Here is an 18,847-nt window from a genome sequence, read left to right as displayed (position 1 = left end):
CTTGTGTATAGATCTATACGGGATTGACAATCTCGCACCTAAAATGTTAGCTACAGTTAGACCGGCAGGTCTGGGGTGACAAACGTCATAACAATGCAATGCCAGAAGAACGTTGTTACAGGCATTCTGGGTCAATAGCATGGTTATAAATCTCACGTGGAATATCAAAATATTTTGATTTACGAGACTCTTAAATGCATTCAATGTACATTATATATGTATAAATTCACTTTCACCATTTTAGCATGAAAGATATGGTACTTTTTTTAAAACTATCACACATACATAGAAAAATATTGGATTTTCTGGAAAACTCGTTCAGTTATTTTTACTGGAAGACATACAAATTTTAGTACAAAAACGCTTATAAACTCATCAACTTAATTGTTGACACGTTTTCAAAACTACTTGTATTTCTCAAGGAATCAGTAATACAGGTAACCATCAGCTTTTGGAGAAAGAACGCTAAGGCGTTTGTTATCAAAACATTTTTAATCATCATATTTGTAATATTTTTTTGAAACATGTATTACATGCAACGATGTAACTTTTATTATATTTATGGTGGTTGGGTTACTTTCTTTACAAATATTCAATTGTTATGATACTACGTGAAGTCATCCACCCTTGAATGTTTCCGCCATTCTGGTTTGGGGGTGTGACAACTTATGTTTAAGATTTTATAGTTATGGTACTGCATCGATATTGGTAAGATTATTTCAGAATTTTGTGGCCTGCTTGTGATTGAGTTATATGCCATCTGCATACCATAGATTTTAGAGTAGTAGTTCGAGGTCATTCCTCTTTAGAGCAGGTTACTCAAGATGCGGTAATTGTAGCATGTATATTTGGAACTCGGGAGTGTTCTGCTAGTTTTTCAGGGAAGGTATTGTTTTGTTATTGGTCAGTGAGATCACTAGCAATAGTAAGCGTAGGATGACAACCGAATTCTCAGAGGATGGTAAGAAGAATTATGATTTCTTTTCAAGCTGTGAGATGTAAGGAGCTAATTGGATCGAAGTGGGGGAGAATCACCTAGTAATCAGGAGCTGAATAGGATGTGTTCGCATTTTTGTTGAGAAGGAAAGCAACCTAGGAGGTTGTCTGGATAGAGCAGCGTGGAAGTCGGGAGTTTGGAAAACTTCCCAACATTGGATTCATGTATTCACAGTAGTTGATGATTGGTTTTGGAAATAAGTTTGGGGTTTCTCCCGGTATCTCGCGAGTTAGTCAGGATGTTAGATTGTGGAGTGCATGTTGTTTGATGTTCTCAGGCTGGTAGCCGGCAGTTAGACAGTGTAGGAAGGTGTTGTAAGATTGTGAGATAGCCATAGCATTCATTAGCAGTTTAGTTATAGAAGTGTGGGTAGGGGGTCGTATCTCCTAGTTAGTGGAGTGTGGGCGGGGGCCCGTATCTCCTAGTAGCGAAGTGTGGGTGAGGCCTGAATCTCCTAGTTAGCATGATAGGGATCAGGAGAGGATGGTTCGATGGGATTCAGGATGGAGTTGGTCCCATATAGCCCTAAATAGGTGAGACTTGTGGGAAAGACCGCTCCGAGATATAGTTTAGGTGAGACCCGTCGACGAGGTTCGTGTACTTATAGAAATGTAGGTGGGACCTGGTAGAGACCTTTAGGTCAAGGTATGGGATCGAGGAATCCCAGGATTTCTAGAGCCAGAATGGCTAAGTAGATAGAGCAGTTTCAGGTAGCTAAATTTTTCTTTGGGAGTCGCTGGGAACAACTAAGAGATCGAGCTTGGGTCCAGTAACCTAGATAGTAATAGAGTAGTTGGGACCATGGTGGTGTCGAATCATTCTCGAAGCGGATCAGAGGTAGCAAGGTCTACAGACATGCAATAATGGGGGAATTCTTGCGCGAAGCAACCAGTTGACCGAGAGGTGCTACGCCACTCACAGTTGGGTTAAATAATCTTAGAGGGAAGGATTTGATTATGTTGTGTAGCTCTCGTCTAAGTCTAACCATTGCAGGGGACGAATCTTTCACTCGAAGGATTATCTAATCCATTCGTTGGGTTGGGTGTTCAACACCAAGGCATGATAAGAGGAAGCATTCGGCAGGTGACAACAAAGGAACCAACACTGGGAGTGGCTGGGGATTTAGTTACAGCAAATGGGTTGTTTTGCATAGAGATAGGAAGGTTTGTTGCTTATGAAAGCTTCCTTGGGAAGGACAGTGAAAGCGCAGGGTAAAGGAGTGAACCCCTTAGATGTCAGGATTATCGGTGGAGAAAGAGTGTTATACTTGAGGGTTGTAGTGATTGAATTGTTCTCAAGATGATACCTTCAAGGAGTGGACCAAGCTGACAAGGTATGCGATGATTAGGAATGTCGTGAGAGGTTGCAGGGTAGTTAGCCGAAGCGGACTTCGAGGACGAAGTATAGTTTTAGTGGGGGAGATTTATAACGCCCTGAATTCAGAGGAACTAGAAAGGAAAGGAAAACTTGAAGATCAGAAGGCAACTCGTCGAGTTGGTGGGATGAATCGACGAGTAGGAGCATATTTTGGGTCGCGGGATAAGTGACCTACTCGGCGAGTTGTTCAGGGTTTGGGAAACCCTAAATCCAGGACTTGGTGCCCTATTTAAACATCTTATTCTCCTCCTCTTGGTTCCATTCACATCTCCCATTGTCCAGAACTTAACCCACGAAACCATAGATCCTTTTGAGAGTGTGTGAGCCATCCTTGAGTGTTTTGTATGTTATTGAAGGCTAGAAGAAGAAGAGGAAGCTTGAAGGTTCAAGGAGAAGGTTGTGGATCCATGGATTTCGTTCTAATCTCATCACTTTCTGGTAATCAAGCTCCTAACTTGCCTTGTAGTTTCTTAGATCTCTTTATGGTCCCTTTTATAAAGGGGGGGGGGGGGGGGGGGGGGGTTGTCCAAGAAGTATGATTCATGGGTTTAGGATGTCCTAACTTGCCTTGTAGTTTCATTAGAGTCTCATGCAAACCCTAAGGATGCTAGTATTTCCTTTTAGAGATGCACACAAAAACTGGTTTCACTATTCAAAACCGGATCCAATCTGAAACCGGATTGGGTCAAAACCGGTTTTGACCAAACCGGATCGGATCGGATTTAAAATCGGATTTTCAATCGGATCCTAATCCTATATTCCAAATCGGATTTAATACCGGATCGTAAACCAGATTCGCTAAAAACCGGATCCAAATCTGCCCCAAAATCTAATTAAAACCCACTAAAATCGGTTTAAACCGGTTTCAAATCGGATTAGAATCGGATTCGGATTTTTGTTGGAACCAGATCGGATTTTGACCGGATCGGATTTTTGATGACGTAAGTGAAACCGGATCGGATCCGATCGGATTCGGGTTTTGTGCATCTCTATTGCCTTTTAAGCCTTAAAAGGGCCATGCATGGAAGTAAAGTTCAGGACTTTCTGTGTTTATTGGGTGACTAGGGTCTAGATCTTGGTTTCCCTGTTGTGGATTGGAGTAATAAGGATTTTGGTCATAGATTTATGTCTTAAGGGGGCTAGGATTTTGGCTGAACCCATTAAGAAGGATTAGGAGTGGGTAAAGTTGGAAAATTTACCCTTAAGGGATCATTTCCAACATGTAGACGAAGTTTAGGGTCTGGATCTGAAGTGTAGGGGCTTAATCTGTTAAGATGGCCCAAACAGATTGAGGGACTCGGCGAGTCCAGGAAGGGACTCGACGAGTCGAAGCGAGTTGTCCCATTTCTATTCGTGCTAGAACTCGGGGAGTCTGAGGACTGACTCGACGGTTTGATTAAATAAATAGTGGCCATGAGTAGCCAACGAACTCGGCGAGTCAAGGGGGTGACTCGACGAGTTGGATCGCGATTTTAGGATTCTGATTACTAGAACTTGGCGAGTTGAGTCAACTCGGAGTGTTGACTTTGACCGTCGACTTTGACTTTGACCAAGGTTGACCTAGTCTGAATTTGAGGACATTCTAGGACTAAGTGTCATGTTGTTACTGATAGTTCGGGGAGCCGAAGGAGCAGTAGTTCGAGGAATTGCCAGTTAGCAGCCAGAGAAGTATCAGCACGACTTCAGTAGTACAAGGTGAGTCTCCTAACTGTGTACATGGGTCTAAGGCCACAATTCCCACCCATTATGTTTGTGTATAGTAGGAAGACATGGGGGTAGCCCTAGGCATTGTATGTTATATGTTTCGGATGACGATCCCATGTCGGGCGAGGCCCGAGGAATGTTGGTATGCTAGAGGTCTTTGTGATTCTTGCATGTGTCAGTACGATAGGTTTCGGACCAAGGTCCGATGTCGGGGCAAGCCTGAAGTACGTTTGTATGGCAGTATGTTTTGGGATGGGGTCTGATGTCGGGGCAAGCCCGAGGAAGATTTATATGTTCATGTTAGATTATAGTTGTTGTCTTTATGATACTTGCATATGCCTGGTAGGAAGGTGAGTGTGGGCGAGGTCCCATATCTTATCACTAGCTGAGTATGGATAGGGTTCCATATCTCAATAATAGCAGAGTAGGGGCGAGGCCTGTGATAGGAGAGAAGTGAGTGTGGGCGGGGGGCCGTATCTCACTATCAGCAGGAGTGTGGACAGGGTTCCATAACTCATTAGTAGCAGAACAGGGGCAAGGCCCAAGTTAGGCGAGGCCTTAGATCAGGAGTAAAGTAGAGTATGTTTTTTATGTATTAGTATGTTGTTATGATCGTATATGTATGGAGGGCGAGGCCCAACGACAGGCGAGGCCTAAGAGAGACAGATCAGTATACCGAGCGAGGCTCAATGCCAGGCGGGGCCCGATGCCGAAGTAAGTCTGATATCGGGCAAGTCCCAATGCAGCGGGCGGGGGCCCAGTGCGTGATTATGTGTATGGTATGTGGTTGTTTGGGGAACTCACTAAGCTTCGTGCTTACGGGTTTTAGTTTTGGTTTCAGGTATTTCCAGTACCAGAGGGATGAGCTCGGGATGACTGCATCGCACACACCAAGAAGTTTAGCCTGGAATGTTTTGCTCTGATAAAATAAGCATGTTTTGAATTAATACTCTGTTTTGAGAAAACAACTTATGTTTATGAAAGAAATGATTTGATAATTATGGTTTGTTTAATGATTTAAAAATGAAATTTTTGGATTGTGTTTTTAGGATGTTACAATTTCCCCAAGGGATTTTCGGTTTGCTCTAATGGCAACCAGACTGGCCACCGGAAGGCCAAGTGTCCTCAGCTCACTCAGGGATCAGCCCAGGCTTCTGCTCCAACTGCTTTACGCGTTACTGATGGTCGGCTGGGGAAGGCCGAGGCTCCAAGAGCTTGTGGAAGAGCATCCCAACTGACTGCTGAGGAGGTCCGCGCAGCACCTGTAATGCTCGTAGATCTGGAATAGTCAATTTAGAGACAATGAGCGTCAAAATTAAAGTGTGAGATAAGCCTGATATCTTTACATAAAGTTTTAGTGGTCAAAACAAGGATTCCGAGGATATAAAGAATGTCAAAATCCGAGTTATAAAGAAGAAGTTATGACCCATCATAGTTTCGCGACGGAACCGACACAATACCGGGAAGCATAAATAGTGAATTTATGATAAAGTGACTTTTAGCATTAGCAATTTAAATGAAATTCATAGAATACGTTAAACCAAGAGCGTCCATAAAAAGAACGCCCAAATCTGACTTCGTATGAGGAAGTTATGATTTTTCGAAGTTTTGGCTTAGCGGTGTACAACCTGAAGTTCGAATATTAGATCGAGCGGTTTCTAGCCGACACAGCCTAAACGAGAATCGAAGATCTCGTTAATAGTAGCGTAATGGTAAAAAGACAGACGAAAATGGACGCCGGATGAAGAAGTTATGGATTTTTAACGGACCAATCCTGTCCCGGCCTGTTAAAAATATAAAATTTAAAATAAAGCTAAAATTAGCCAACAGAGTCTATACAAAAGTTATAGAGTACGTTCCCGCCTACGCGTGGATATAAAGAACGTCGAAAATGGAGCTCGTATGTGAAAGATATGAATTTTTGAAGTCGGGAAGGAAAGTTGCGAATCTGCGAGGGGGGTAATGACGTGGCCGCATCTCAGGCGTTGCTTCCTGACCACGGACTCGCTTCGGATGGGTGACAGCTAGCTCGCTACGTAGGGCGTACAAGAAGAACGCAGTGCGTCCGAAGAACGCCTTGCGTCCGCAGGGAATGCTACGCGTACTTCGTATCCTTCATGCGATCCGAGGAGGTCCACGTCGCCCCAGCAGCTCCGCGACACATGCTGTACGACCAAAGCTACGCCCCGCGTAGACAAAGGGAATGCAGCGCATACCTGCAAGGCCTCGCACCTATAAATAGAGGTGCGAAGGCAACCAAGATTTTCACACCAAAACTCATTCCTTCTCTCACTACTTTCTCTCTCTAGGGTTTCTAACCCCCTCCTAAGCCTAGGTAAACCCCCTAGCACTCGAAGGAAGCCCCAAGGCTCCCGGAGTCCCGAGAAAAAGGGTCTTTCAGTTTATAAACGCTGCTCCGAGCAAAGCCATGTTTTCTTTAAAACCCGCTGTAAGTGAGCTACGCCTACGCTATTTTTAATATAGCTTTTATTTAATTATAGTAACGTTATTAGGAACTTATAATCAGTACTTGAGCTTTATTATGGGTTATATAAGTATTGTTTAACTCTTATATAATAGTAATAATAGCTAGACTATTAATTAGTCACGCTTAACGTTAGACTAAACCCTAGTGACATTAATACTAGGTTTTATCGAGGGATAATTGTTTTGAGATAACGAAGCGTTGTTTGAAGAGAGAATCACCACCTAATCAGGTGAGTGCATGGTCCCTTTCATCTTACACATCGATATGAAGTATTTTATATAAACTACGTGCTATGTGTGCATATTATCTGTATAATTGATATTTATGCTGGATGAACGATTTTATACATGTTTTAAATGATTTAAACTGTATATTTATTTTATATCTATGATAATATATTGGGTAAAACATAGGTAGATGTAATAAATGGAATATGAGTTGGATGATGAGTTGAGAGGTGATGTAGACCATGATGTAAGGGTGAGAGGTGGACGATGTGAGAAGCCTTTCCCAAGTGATGCCCCGTCATCTAGCAGAGTATGGATGACAACCACGGACTATTCTAGACAGTCCAGTGGAACACTAGCAGGCTCGCAACCTGTAGGTGTTGTGAACGATGTGTTCACCCAGTATACCCTAAACCCTGGCGATCATGCAGACTTGGTGCCTAAACCTTGGCGATCATGCAGACTTGATGCCTAAACCTTGGCCATCATACATACTTGATGCCTAAACCCTAGCGATCATGCAGACTTGATGCCTAAACCCTGGTGATCATGCAGACTTGATTCCTAAACCCTGGCGACTATGCAGACTTAGTGCCTATTCCCTGGTGACTATGCAGACTTAGTGCCTATTCCCTGGTGACTATGCAGACTTAGTGCCTATTGTGTAAACCGTGGCAACGATGGGCTTTGTGCCAATTCCTTAGGAAGATCCTTAGGAATAAATGAACGAGGAATAGCTGATTCTTAGGGTAGATCCTTAAGAGTAAAGAAGATAATGTGGATGGGTAATTAGGTTGATTGTTTGATGTTTAAACATAACAATTATATTATTATGGGTTGAAAACCCTATGTACTCACCAGGTTTCCCAACCTGACCCACTCAAGCTTATTTGAATCACAGGTGCCGATATGAAGTTACATTACACTAAGAAATTAAAGAGGTATAGATCACTAGTGTAAATGAATGTAAGTTTTGTTTATGCTTATGTTTCTGTATTGACAATGACATCCCAAATGTTTTAAAATGAATAAAAATACATTTTTTCGGAAATTCTTTGATAACGTATTTATCATGTTTTATTAGGAACCAATTTCGCAACATTTTTATCAAAAGAAGTACTCTGATTTTTATAAAGCATAAACAAATTGGTCTTTTGTTTATGCTTATACTGCGTTTCATATAGGTACTTTTCTTGTGAATTTTGTGCCTACCTTGGTGTTATTTGACTCGGGTGCAAGTCGATCTTTTGTGTCCTTATCCTTTAGCCGTCATATTAGTGTTAGACGCGAGGCGTTGAGTCGACCATTGAGGGTTTTTATAGCTGATGAGCATGCGGTTTTTGCCACTGATATATTCCAGGAATGTGTATTAGAGATTTTCGGTGTTGAGTTTCCGATAGATTTGATGCTGATAGCGATGGTGATGTATGTATGATAGTGGGCATGGATTGGTTGAGCCAGTTTGGAGCCGTGATTGACTGTAAGTGTCATATGGTGACCATACGAGACCCTAGTGGGGGAGTACTTACTTTGTATAGTGAGGAAACTAGATCGGGATCAGCTTTCTGCTCTGCAGCCAGGGCGAGGCAGAGTCTACAACTGGGGTGCATGGGCTTTTTAGCATACATGAGTTGCCACTGAAAGGCCAAGTTCTATTTCCGATGTTCCAGTAGTATATGAGTTCCCGTATGTTTTCCCTGAGGAATTTCCGGGTGTGCCTCTTGAGAGACAGGTGGAGTTCCGAATTGATCTGATTCTGGGTGCAGTGCCTATTGCCAAGGCACCTTATCGCCTTGCGCCGCCCGAGATGTAGGAGTTATCCTTGCAGCTCCAGGAGCTACTGGGGAAGGGTTTCATTAGACCGAGTAGTTTGTCGTGTTGTTTACACCGGATGTGCATCGACTACCGGTAGTTGAACAAGCTAACAATCAAGAACCATTATCCACTATCGAGGATAGACAATTTGTTTGATCAGTTGCAGGGGCGTCTTAGTTTTCCAAGATTTATTTAAGATTTGGGTATCATCAGATGAGATTTTACAAGGAGGATATTCAGAAGACGGCCTTTCGGACTCGTTATGGGCATTATGAGTTTGTGGTGATGCCTTTCGGGCTCACCAATGCACCGACAACGTTCATGGACCTCATGAACCGGGTGTGCAGGCCCATGTTGGATCAGTCGATGATTTTGTTCATCAATGACATTTTGGTGTACTCAAGGTCTAGGGAACAACACAAGGAGCATTTGCGGGAGATTCTTCAAGTGTTGAGGATGGAGAGACTTTATTCCAAATTCTCCAAGTGTGATTTCTGGTTATGAGAGGTCCAGTTTGTGGGACACCTTATTAACCATAATGGGATTTTGGTCGACCCGGCCACGATTGAGGAAATTATGCGATGGGAGGTGTCGAGATCCCCATCCGAGATCATGAGTTTTATGAGCATGGCAAGCTACTATCGGAGGTTTATCAGAGATTTCTCCAAGATTGTCATTCCTGTCACCAGATTAACCATGAAGGGTGATACTTTTGTTTGGGGGCCCAAGCAGCAGGCTTCATTCGAGACTCTTCACCAGAGATTGTGCGAAGCCCTAATGTTAGCTCTTCCGGAGGGAGTAGAAGACTTTGTAGTCTATTGTGATGCATCCATATCTGGGATGGGTGTCGTGTTGATGCAGAGGGCACACGTGATAGCATATGCGTCGAGGCAGATGAAGCCTCGCGAGCCGAGGTATCCCACCCATGATTTGGAGCTGGGGGCGGTGGTATTCGCCCAAAAGATTTGGTGCCACTATCTTTATGGTGTCCGATGTACCATATACACAGACCATAAGAGCCTGAAGTACCCTATGGATCAGCCCAACCCGAATATGAGACAGAGGAGGTGGTTGGATGTAGTGAAAGACAATGACTAAGATTCAAGCTTTATACCTCAATAAGAAAGATCAAAGTGAACAAAGTCTTGATCTACAAGTTCCAATGCATCCAACACTTCTCCAAAGAGATCATTCTTCTCCAAGACGCACCAAGAACACTCCAAAGCACTCAAGAACACCTTCTTTTGCTCAAAAGGCTCAAACTAGGGTTAGGTTTTCAAAGGGAGGGTGTTGGAGAGGTGGAGGCTGAGAATGAAATGGGGTTGGGGAAGTTAAGGAGGTAAATAAGGCTCAAACCACGAAAATAGGGTTTGGGCACTGATTGCGTACGCCCAATATACCAAGGATGCCTTAGTACACCCAACGTACTTCTTGTACGCCCAATGTACTAGACTAAGTCCAAAACCTTCCTAACTTATAACGGTCATAACTTCTTCATTCCAACTCCGTTTTCGACAATCTTTGTATCTACGAAAAGGTATTGAGGAGATCTACAACCCTATCTAACTACTTTTGATTTAAAATACATCGAACTAAAACCCTTAATTTATAAGAGAATTCTGAAACACTACTTTTCCCATTTTACCCTTTAACTCAAAAGCACAAACCAAACTTTTGGATCACATAATCTACATTACCCACATCCAAATGGGTCTAAACCTCTATTTCCTAAAGCTCGAAGCCTTATGATACTTGATCTTCGGGTTACGGCCCCAAATTATGGAACGACTCGAAACATGGTGTTACACCAAAAGAACACCATTTAATAACTAAACAAGATCTAAACAACTCTAAATCAAGTTTAGAGCTTTTTACCTCCAAATGATGCCAAATGATGATGTTATTATGGATCTAAAGAGTTCTACTCCTCCAATGTGATATTCTCTTCTTCTTTTCTCCTTCAAGGTTACCAAAACACACACAAAATGCTCAAGAGTGCTCTAAAATGGATTAGGGTTTTCTTGGGGATAAAGTGGGTTGGATGCTAATGAAAGAAGGAAGGTTGAGGACTTAAGGATACCTAAATAGGGTCCAAACCCTAAAAATTAAGGATGAGGTTCTGGCACATACGCCCAACATATGCTATGTATGCCTAGCGTACATGAGCTCCGCCCATAATTTACAAAAATGCCACTATAGGCCATCTTACAACACTTCTCGTACACAAGGGCTAAAATGCAAATAAGCTTAGGGTTAAAATTGAAAATACCTCATCATCGGGTTGTTAAAATCAAATTATACTACGAGAGAAAAATACGAAAGTTTAAAAAATCGTGGGGTGAAAATAAAATTTTACAAAGTTCAAATTGAAGGGGTCAAAGTGACATTTAAAAAATAAAAGGGTGGACAAGCCACAAACTTATAAACATAAAATATAGAAGAAATTACATAAATGGTCATTTATTATACCCATGGTCACAAACTCAGTCCCTGCTACGTGAAAAGACAAAATTACCCTCACACTAATGGACGAAAACTAACGGTTTTAGCAAAAATGATCATTCACGCAAGTTTCGGAAACCACATGGACCATGTTTATAAAAAAAATAGTAATGGTTGAGTATGTGACCTTTAGTAAACCAAATTGACCATTTATGTAATTTTGTATTTATTTTATCTAAGCTAGAAAAATGATTACCTTTAGCTTCCCTAATGATTCTGAGGACAAAATTATTCCTAAGGGTCGAGGGTGTTAACAACGGCTTCAAGATTTGGGTTGGCGGTACCACCGATGGTTTGATTCGACCATAAATCGGTCCCGAGGATGAAGCAATTTACGGGTTGTTAAACTCGTGACTTTGGCTGGCTTTTGCTGGAATTTTCTTTTATTTCCCATTCTTTCACGTTGACAAGTCAAAGAAAATAATTTTTCTAATTTTTTTACCTATATATACCCATCAAACCCTCAATCAAATTCAATTTCACTCTATCTCAATTTCATTTTATTTTCTTTTAATTTCATTCCAACATTCTTTACTTACACTCTTTTTCTCTGACCTTTTAACAAAATGAATTCAAAACATCCGAAAAATAGTAATGAAAAGCATCGTAAACAGTTCATCTTCATCTGACAATGGACCTGCCAACACTAATTTGGTAGTTGTATTATCTCGTACTGCACATGTTTTGTTTCAGAATAATGTCAACTCAAGCAATATTTGTACAAGAAACACAATCCAAAGAGATCGTATAAAGATTGATGAACTACTAATCTGATATTACTTTGCTAGTTAATTTAAATTATCATTTTAGGATTCTAATTGTGTTTTTTTCTTTAATTGTGTTTTTTTTTACAAATAGGTTGAATGAATTGAAAAAGATAGGAAATATGAGTTTCAATATGTAGTGGGCTGGAAAAGATATAAAAAATATGAGAGATGACATAAAGCTTAGAGCTGATGTGGAGTTAATGTGATAAGTATGTTGAGTGGATTCGAAGAAGTATATACCATGCACCATAAGTGATGGATAATTATAACATCTTCAAGTGGAGCCTAGTTTTTGCATTTTGATGAAATTATTATTTTTTTGAAAATAAAATAAAATAAATAAATAATTTACAAAGTAATAGAATTAAAAGAAGATAAGTAGATAAGTTAATAAAGGTCTAGATTATATATTTATTGGAAATTGTCAATTTGGACTAAAAATAGGAAATAATCGATATTTAACTAAAATGGAAAAGTAGTCAAAGTTTTGGGCTGAAATTGGAATTGTTTAGGACCTATTTGTTAGGACTTAAAGGATGAAGATTGATTAGAAAAAAAAATAGTAGAACTTACATTAAAAGTCTTGTGGCTTGAAGATTAAAATGAGAGATTTAAAATGGGGTTATCTATACTAATAAATTAATAAATAAAGATCTGTTTTGTTGATATTGTTTTTTCATTCAATTTGTAATATTTTATTTTGTTATTATTTTGAAATATTTATTTTTCATTTGTTATTTATTTTATTTTTTATTTTTTAATATATTATTAATTTAGTTTAGTAAATTAAACATCCCATAAAGACTATAATAATTTTAAATAAATTTAAAGTTTAAACATTCATATTTAATATTTTGTTATAATTAACTCGTTTAGTAACAGGTCTGACAACTAAACACTTAATTTTAAATTTCTTTTGACATGTTTTTTTTTTCTTATAATTTTCATTTATTTCAAATTTCAAATTCATATAAACTTCCCGTTTAATCATTCGTATTAAACATTTTGTTATAATCAACTTGTATAATATACGGGTTTCATAGCTAGTAGTTTAATATGTATAAGTATCTACTCTAATAAATGAAGATTTTTTTGCCACATGTCATCTTCTCATTCATTTGGACACATGACATTTTGTAGAATTTTTAAATTTTCTGTTTTCCACTTGTTATTTTATTGTATTTTTCATTTTATTAAATGAAAATTCCACATTTAATGTGTAAGGTAATATATATGTAAGGAATTTATTAAAAATGGTGTATATATGTAATGTATTCAATACATTAAAGCCTCATTAATTTTAATAATTCAAAAAAAATTCTCATTTTTCTTACAAATTCAAACTTTATATATTAAATAAACTCATGTAATACATGGATCTCACACCTAGTATAAATATAATCCAACTCTTTTTCCATTTCACTCGTTTTCATTCAATTGAATTTAACGAGAGCTTGGAGCTCTAGAAATGGTAATTTCATTCTTGAATGGTGGATTTGAAACTATAAGTTGAAGTATTGAACAACTAATCATTGTATCTCTATCTTCTAGTGAGTTAATATAGTTTTCTCTCATAATTCTTTCATTTCCATTATCTAGGGTTTGGAGGTTGAGTCAAATCTAAAATTTATGGTTTTTCTAAATGGCTCAATGAAGTTTTAATTACTACCACATCTTTAAAACATCACTTCATCATCAGTTTTCTCCATAGCTGATTATATGAAACTTTGATGGAGATTTTGGATGTTTCTAATCCTAATTTTCTCATACATGAAATTCCGATAATTATTAAAAAAAAAAAATTGTTTCACGTCATTCGTTAACTAGTTAATTTTATAGCATTCATCTTTCATTGGCTATCTAAACATCCTAGACACTCTTTTTATTAGGGATGTCAAAAAGTTCGATGAGACAAGGGTCTTGTTTGATGGTATTTATTAAAAAAAATTAAGGGATGGGGATGGAGGCGGAGGCAACAGAAAACATGTTTTTAAGTTGTTAGTATAATGTTTTAAGATACCATAACTTTTGTTTTTTTGTTTTTAAAACGTAAAATTTTTCTATAAATAAATATTTGTTATCTATAAAATAGTTTCTTTTAGCTCAAACAATCTCTTTTAGCCTAAAAAATGCAGCCCAAAATAAATTTGGGAGTGGAGGAACAGGGAAATTTCAGGAGTGGGGACAAGGGATGCACTTCCCGTCTTGTTTGCCCCCGTTAACATTTCTACTTTTTATCATGCTAAAGAGTATCCCAACATAACTTACATTTAATAAATTTTCATACATAACTCTTAATTTTATACAAATTTCTATTATTTCAATTTAATATGAAATAAACAAAGCAACCTCATTTGAAGTGGGTCAACATATTGAGACCATGATTTAACTATTGGCAACAAGAACTCATCTCGATTATAATCCTTCTCCGTATGCTTTTTTGACTCCCTAAAATTGCTTATATACATATGGATTTCGTAATTTGTTTTATGGTTTTCTTCTTACTTCACTTTGATTTTATATGCTGAGTTGTCAAAAAACTTTGAATACACATAAGTGTTCGGTCGACGAAAATCAATGGGGATATACGAAGTGACATAATTATTGTGCGATATGTATTACGAAGTGACATAATTATTGTGCGATATGTATTTATATATATGAATAAAGTAAATCATATATGATAAGATATGAATATATGTTTAATTATGCTAGATATATGTAAGCTTTATATCTACATTACAAATGACATGTATATATCATATTCAAATAATTGGTTTGTACTTTATATAATCGAACCATTTATCCATTCCGATTAGGGGCATAGATTTATTAATAATTACTTGGTTTATACTTTATATAATCAATGACATAATTATATACATTCTTAATTCATTAATTTTATAAGAATTTGGTAAGTATGTATTATTAAATTAAAGTATCGGCTAATTAAATCATGTGATCGTAATTTAAATTTATAAGCAACTTATACATTGTAAAATGGGTTACATTTACACTCTCATATTAAGCGAGACACACTTTCGTATTAAGCGAGACATAACATAACTAAATGACATAAAAGGATGTTGGGCATTTCTAAGTTCGATAGTTCTATCAAGGGACATTCATAGATGATTAACCAAACTAAAATTGCATTACGGATGGTTAACCGAGAAGAATGGTTCATTAACTTTTTAAACCTAAATCTAAACGAAAAATATGATTTTGGTTAACTTGTTTTTTCGATTTGATTATTGGTTAACATATTGCCTGCATGCTAATAATAAATGTGTTTCAAAACTAAAACTTCATAAAATAAAATAAATAAAAAAAAACAAAACAAAAATTATGACTCTGAAGAACATGGTCACCATTAATAGCCTGTTGTAATATAAAAAGTTGATTCGTACCCGGCTCAATAAGTCAAATTTGTGCTATCTGGATATCATTATATTTTAATGTTTATCAAGAATATATATGAAATAATTCAGTCAAAACTAAATTGTCTACATGATGTATAACAATAATTATCTGTACAAATCTAAACAAGTGAAAGATTATAACGTTTGATGCAAACTACTGTTATCAAATTCATTGTGGAGATGTGTGTAGCAATTGTGTCCGGGAGAGGGTATCTAATGGATAGTTGAGTATAAAGGATGATGTGTCTACATGATTCTTCTAACCTGTTGATCACAAATGAGAGGCTATGGTCGATCGTAATCCAAGATGGATACATTATTACACTTCGACACCCAAGTTAGAGGGTGATTACTCAAAATATTACGAGAGTTGAGAGAGCATGATGTTGCTTATACCTTCCCATGAGGGTAGTATTTATAGTGGTTTTTATGGGAGATAAGGTCTACATATTATCTAAAGATACACTGTCTCTTTTGAAGGTTTTGTCTGATGTGCTCGTTTCATATAGTGGGTGAGACACGGTAATATGTTCATGCTAGAAAAGTTTGTGCCTTAGCCCGGACTCCGAGTTCAAGATCTTATAGTTGGGTACACTACTAGTGTGTAATCAAGCCAAAAAAAAATCAAAGATTTTTCAACGATTTAGTTAATCATATCAAATTTCAGCATTACCCAACAATAATACCAAAGATTTCAAACGATTTTAAGAGCTTTTTTATCCATGGTCACTCGATCTTAAAAAAACAAAAAAATGTTGTTGGTGATTCATTTTTTTAGGAGTGTGATGGTTTTGTGATAACATTTATTAAGATTTTTATTTTGTTATATAACATTTTTTTGAACTGTTACATGCCGACCATCTTATTCCGAAATCTACATCTATTGTCTTCAGCAAGGCTTGAATTTCAATATTTGGTTGGGGAGCAACAATCCAACTAGGCAACAACATTTGATGTCGGTAGGCCAAAATCCTTTGGTATATTACATATTTTGTTATATTACATATGATTTTTGTGATTTTCTCCATTTTTAGTACATTATTAATTTATTATCAAAATATAATGCCAATAGTTAATTACAATAGATATGATATGATGTGTTTGTATATATGTATGCATGTATACTTTTTCTAAATTTATTATACTTTTCATAATTTAACTGTTATTTTATAATATCGGCTTTTTAAATTGTGTTACTGTTTCTTATTTTTTTTTTTCTATAAATTACACATATGATTAGTTATTGTTAACATAAATTACTTTGTATTTCAAATATTATTTTATACAGAAATAATCATTGAAATAAAACAAAAGGAAGAATCAGACCAAACAAAAGGAAGAATCAGACCAAACAACCTTCAAATTCTCTTGCCCTACTTTTGTACAATACCCATAAAAACAATTCACCTTTCTCTCCCTGTCCTCCTATAAACCATGATTAACTTTGCCCTATGTATCAACAACACTTGTACATCAAGCAAACCCTAGAGAGAAAATGAAGAGAGTTTGTGGTTGCAGCCTGCTTCTCTTAGTTGTAAATTTGAGTTTACTAAATGATGGTTTAAAGGTGTTTGCTATTGATCCCACACAAGGGTTTACCAATGTCCCCTTGACACCAAGTAGCTTCATATACCAGAAACCGTACAACGTCCCACTCACAGACAGATACAGTTTCCATAACGGTATTCGTCGGTTTTGGGTCTATTCAAACGATAAGCCATTCGAGCGTGGAAGCAACACACGACCCAGAACCGAAGTTCAAATAAAAGTAAGCTTTTTTTAATCAAATTTTTCTAACATGGGATATGAAGGATATGCATTGTTTGCTTGTACGGTACAAGTAATCAATACATGTCGTATAACCAAGGATTTTTTTTATTAAAATCCTTAGAGCATTCAAACTAGAATGGCTTTTTCATAAATAACAATTGGAAAAACTCTCTTTTATATTTGGAATAAGTGAGCTCTTCAATTTACAAACAATAAAACCCACAATAAATTGTCTATTTATAATTGGTTGAAAACATATGACACTCGCTTGATCATTGAAAAAACTCTTGGTAAATATTTGTTAATTAACAAGTTCTTTGAAAACTTTTTGGTTTGAGAAGCTCCTTCGATAGTTTTTTCAACTTTAAAGAACTTTTTGGTTTAAAAAACGCTTGAAAATTTTATTGAAAGGTATCATTCATATAAGATTATACGACATTCTTTGTAAATAAAACTATCAATTTCACAATAGAACACAAAATAAAAAATCATATTATTGTGATATCCTTCATATCTTTGTAAAACACATAAATTTCCAATGAATTTGCTTATTTTTATACTTGTTATGTCATTAAAAGAACAATTTCGCAGTCATCTTATTAAAAAGATGGTAATTTTGTAAAAACTCTTCCCCCCTTTTGCTATTTTTGTGATTTTCCCGTGACAAATTGGATAACAAAAGTGATTCGTAGTTGAATTTTTTTTACCTGTATTATATTTATAGTGGAATAAAGTTGTTGCTAATACGGGTTTTTGATGTTTTACTATGCAGCCAGACTACACTTCGGGGATTTGGCAATTCGAAGGCTATGCATTCATACCACATGGAACTTCGGGTGCTACGATTGTGCAAATCCATGGTGCAGCCGAAGGTAACACAACAATATTACTAAGGATCTATAATGGAGACATGAGGTATTACAATGGGGAAGTAATTGCTACTAATTTATATGATAAATGGTTCAAGGTGAATTTAATTCACAATGTTGATGAAGGAAAAATAATGGTTTACATCAATGACGTGAAGAAGTTTGAATCACATGATGAAGGTCCCGGAGACTTGTATTTTAAGTGTGGTGTTTATGGTGCACCGAGTGACACGAGTCGATATATGGAATCGAGGTGGAGAGACATCAAAATATACAAGAAGTCATAGACATGTATATGATATGTATATAAGAAGAATTTAGATGTTGTATATGTGATCTATATATATTATGAAAGTATTATTGTACATGATATTTTATTGAAGTTGAACGTGTATGTAAAAAAAAAGGTAAATTGTGTTTGTAACGGTTTCATGTTGCCTCGCCCATTGGTCTTAACATGATGTTTTTTAAAGGGTTGTAGCTTATAACAAAAAAAAATGATTTAAAGAAAAAGTTGTGTTCGTGAGAATAACCTTAAAACTTTTATTTTAAACAAAAAACTCATGAACTAAAAGTTTATTCCAGATAGCTTCTGGCTTTTATGATTTATATCATTTAACACCTTTCAAAAGCTTAAGGCTATATTTTCCGAACAATTATGCCCATACAGAAGCTACAACTTTCAGCATCTTGCTATCTATATAGAAGCTACCGACTAATTTTGTCAAGATTACATACCATGGGTTAGGGTTTCTATTAGAGTCCATGTCATTTGAACTTAACTAGTATAAGGTATTTGTGTAAAAGACGATTTTAATTGTTTTATTTATTTTATAGAAGGAATCACCAAGGTTTATAATGGACAAATGGATGAAAAAAAATCATTATTATTATCATGTATACTCGTAA

General features: G+C 36.9%; 1 protein-coding gene across 1 annotated transcript; it reads left to right on the top strand.

The window, feature by feature from the left end:
- Positions 1 to 16,794: 16,794 nt before the first annotated feature.
- LOC111890587 (citrate-binding protein) lies at positions 16,795 to 18,243 on the top strand. The gene is made up of 2 exons (XM_023886691.2): positions 16,795 to 17,067; positions 17,842 to 18,243. Exons 1-2 carry the CDS (start codon positions 16,795 to 16,797, stop codon positions 18,223 to 18,225), a joined length of 657 nt encoding a protein of 218 aa, XP_023742459.1. The 3' UTR covers positions 18,226 to 18,243.
- Positions 18,244 to 18,847: the final 604 nt, after the last annotated feature.

The sequence above is a fragment of the Lactuca sativa genome, chromosome 6 (assembly GCF_002870075.4).
Source record: "Lactuca sativa cultivar Salinas chromosome 6, Lsat_Salinas_v11, whole genome shotgun sequence".
Lineage (NCBI taxonomy): Eukaryota > Viridiplantae > Streptophyta > Magnoliopsida > Asterales > Asteraceae > Lactuca > Lactuca sativa.
This window is presented reverse-complemented; position numbering and strand designations above follow the sequence as displayed.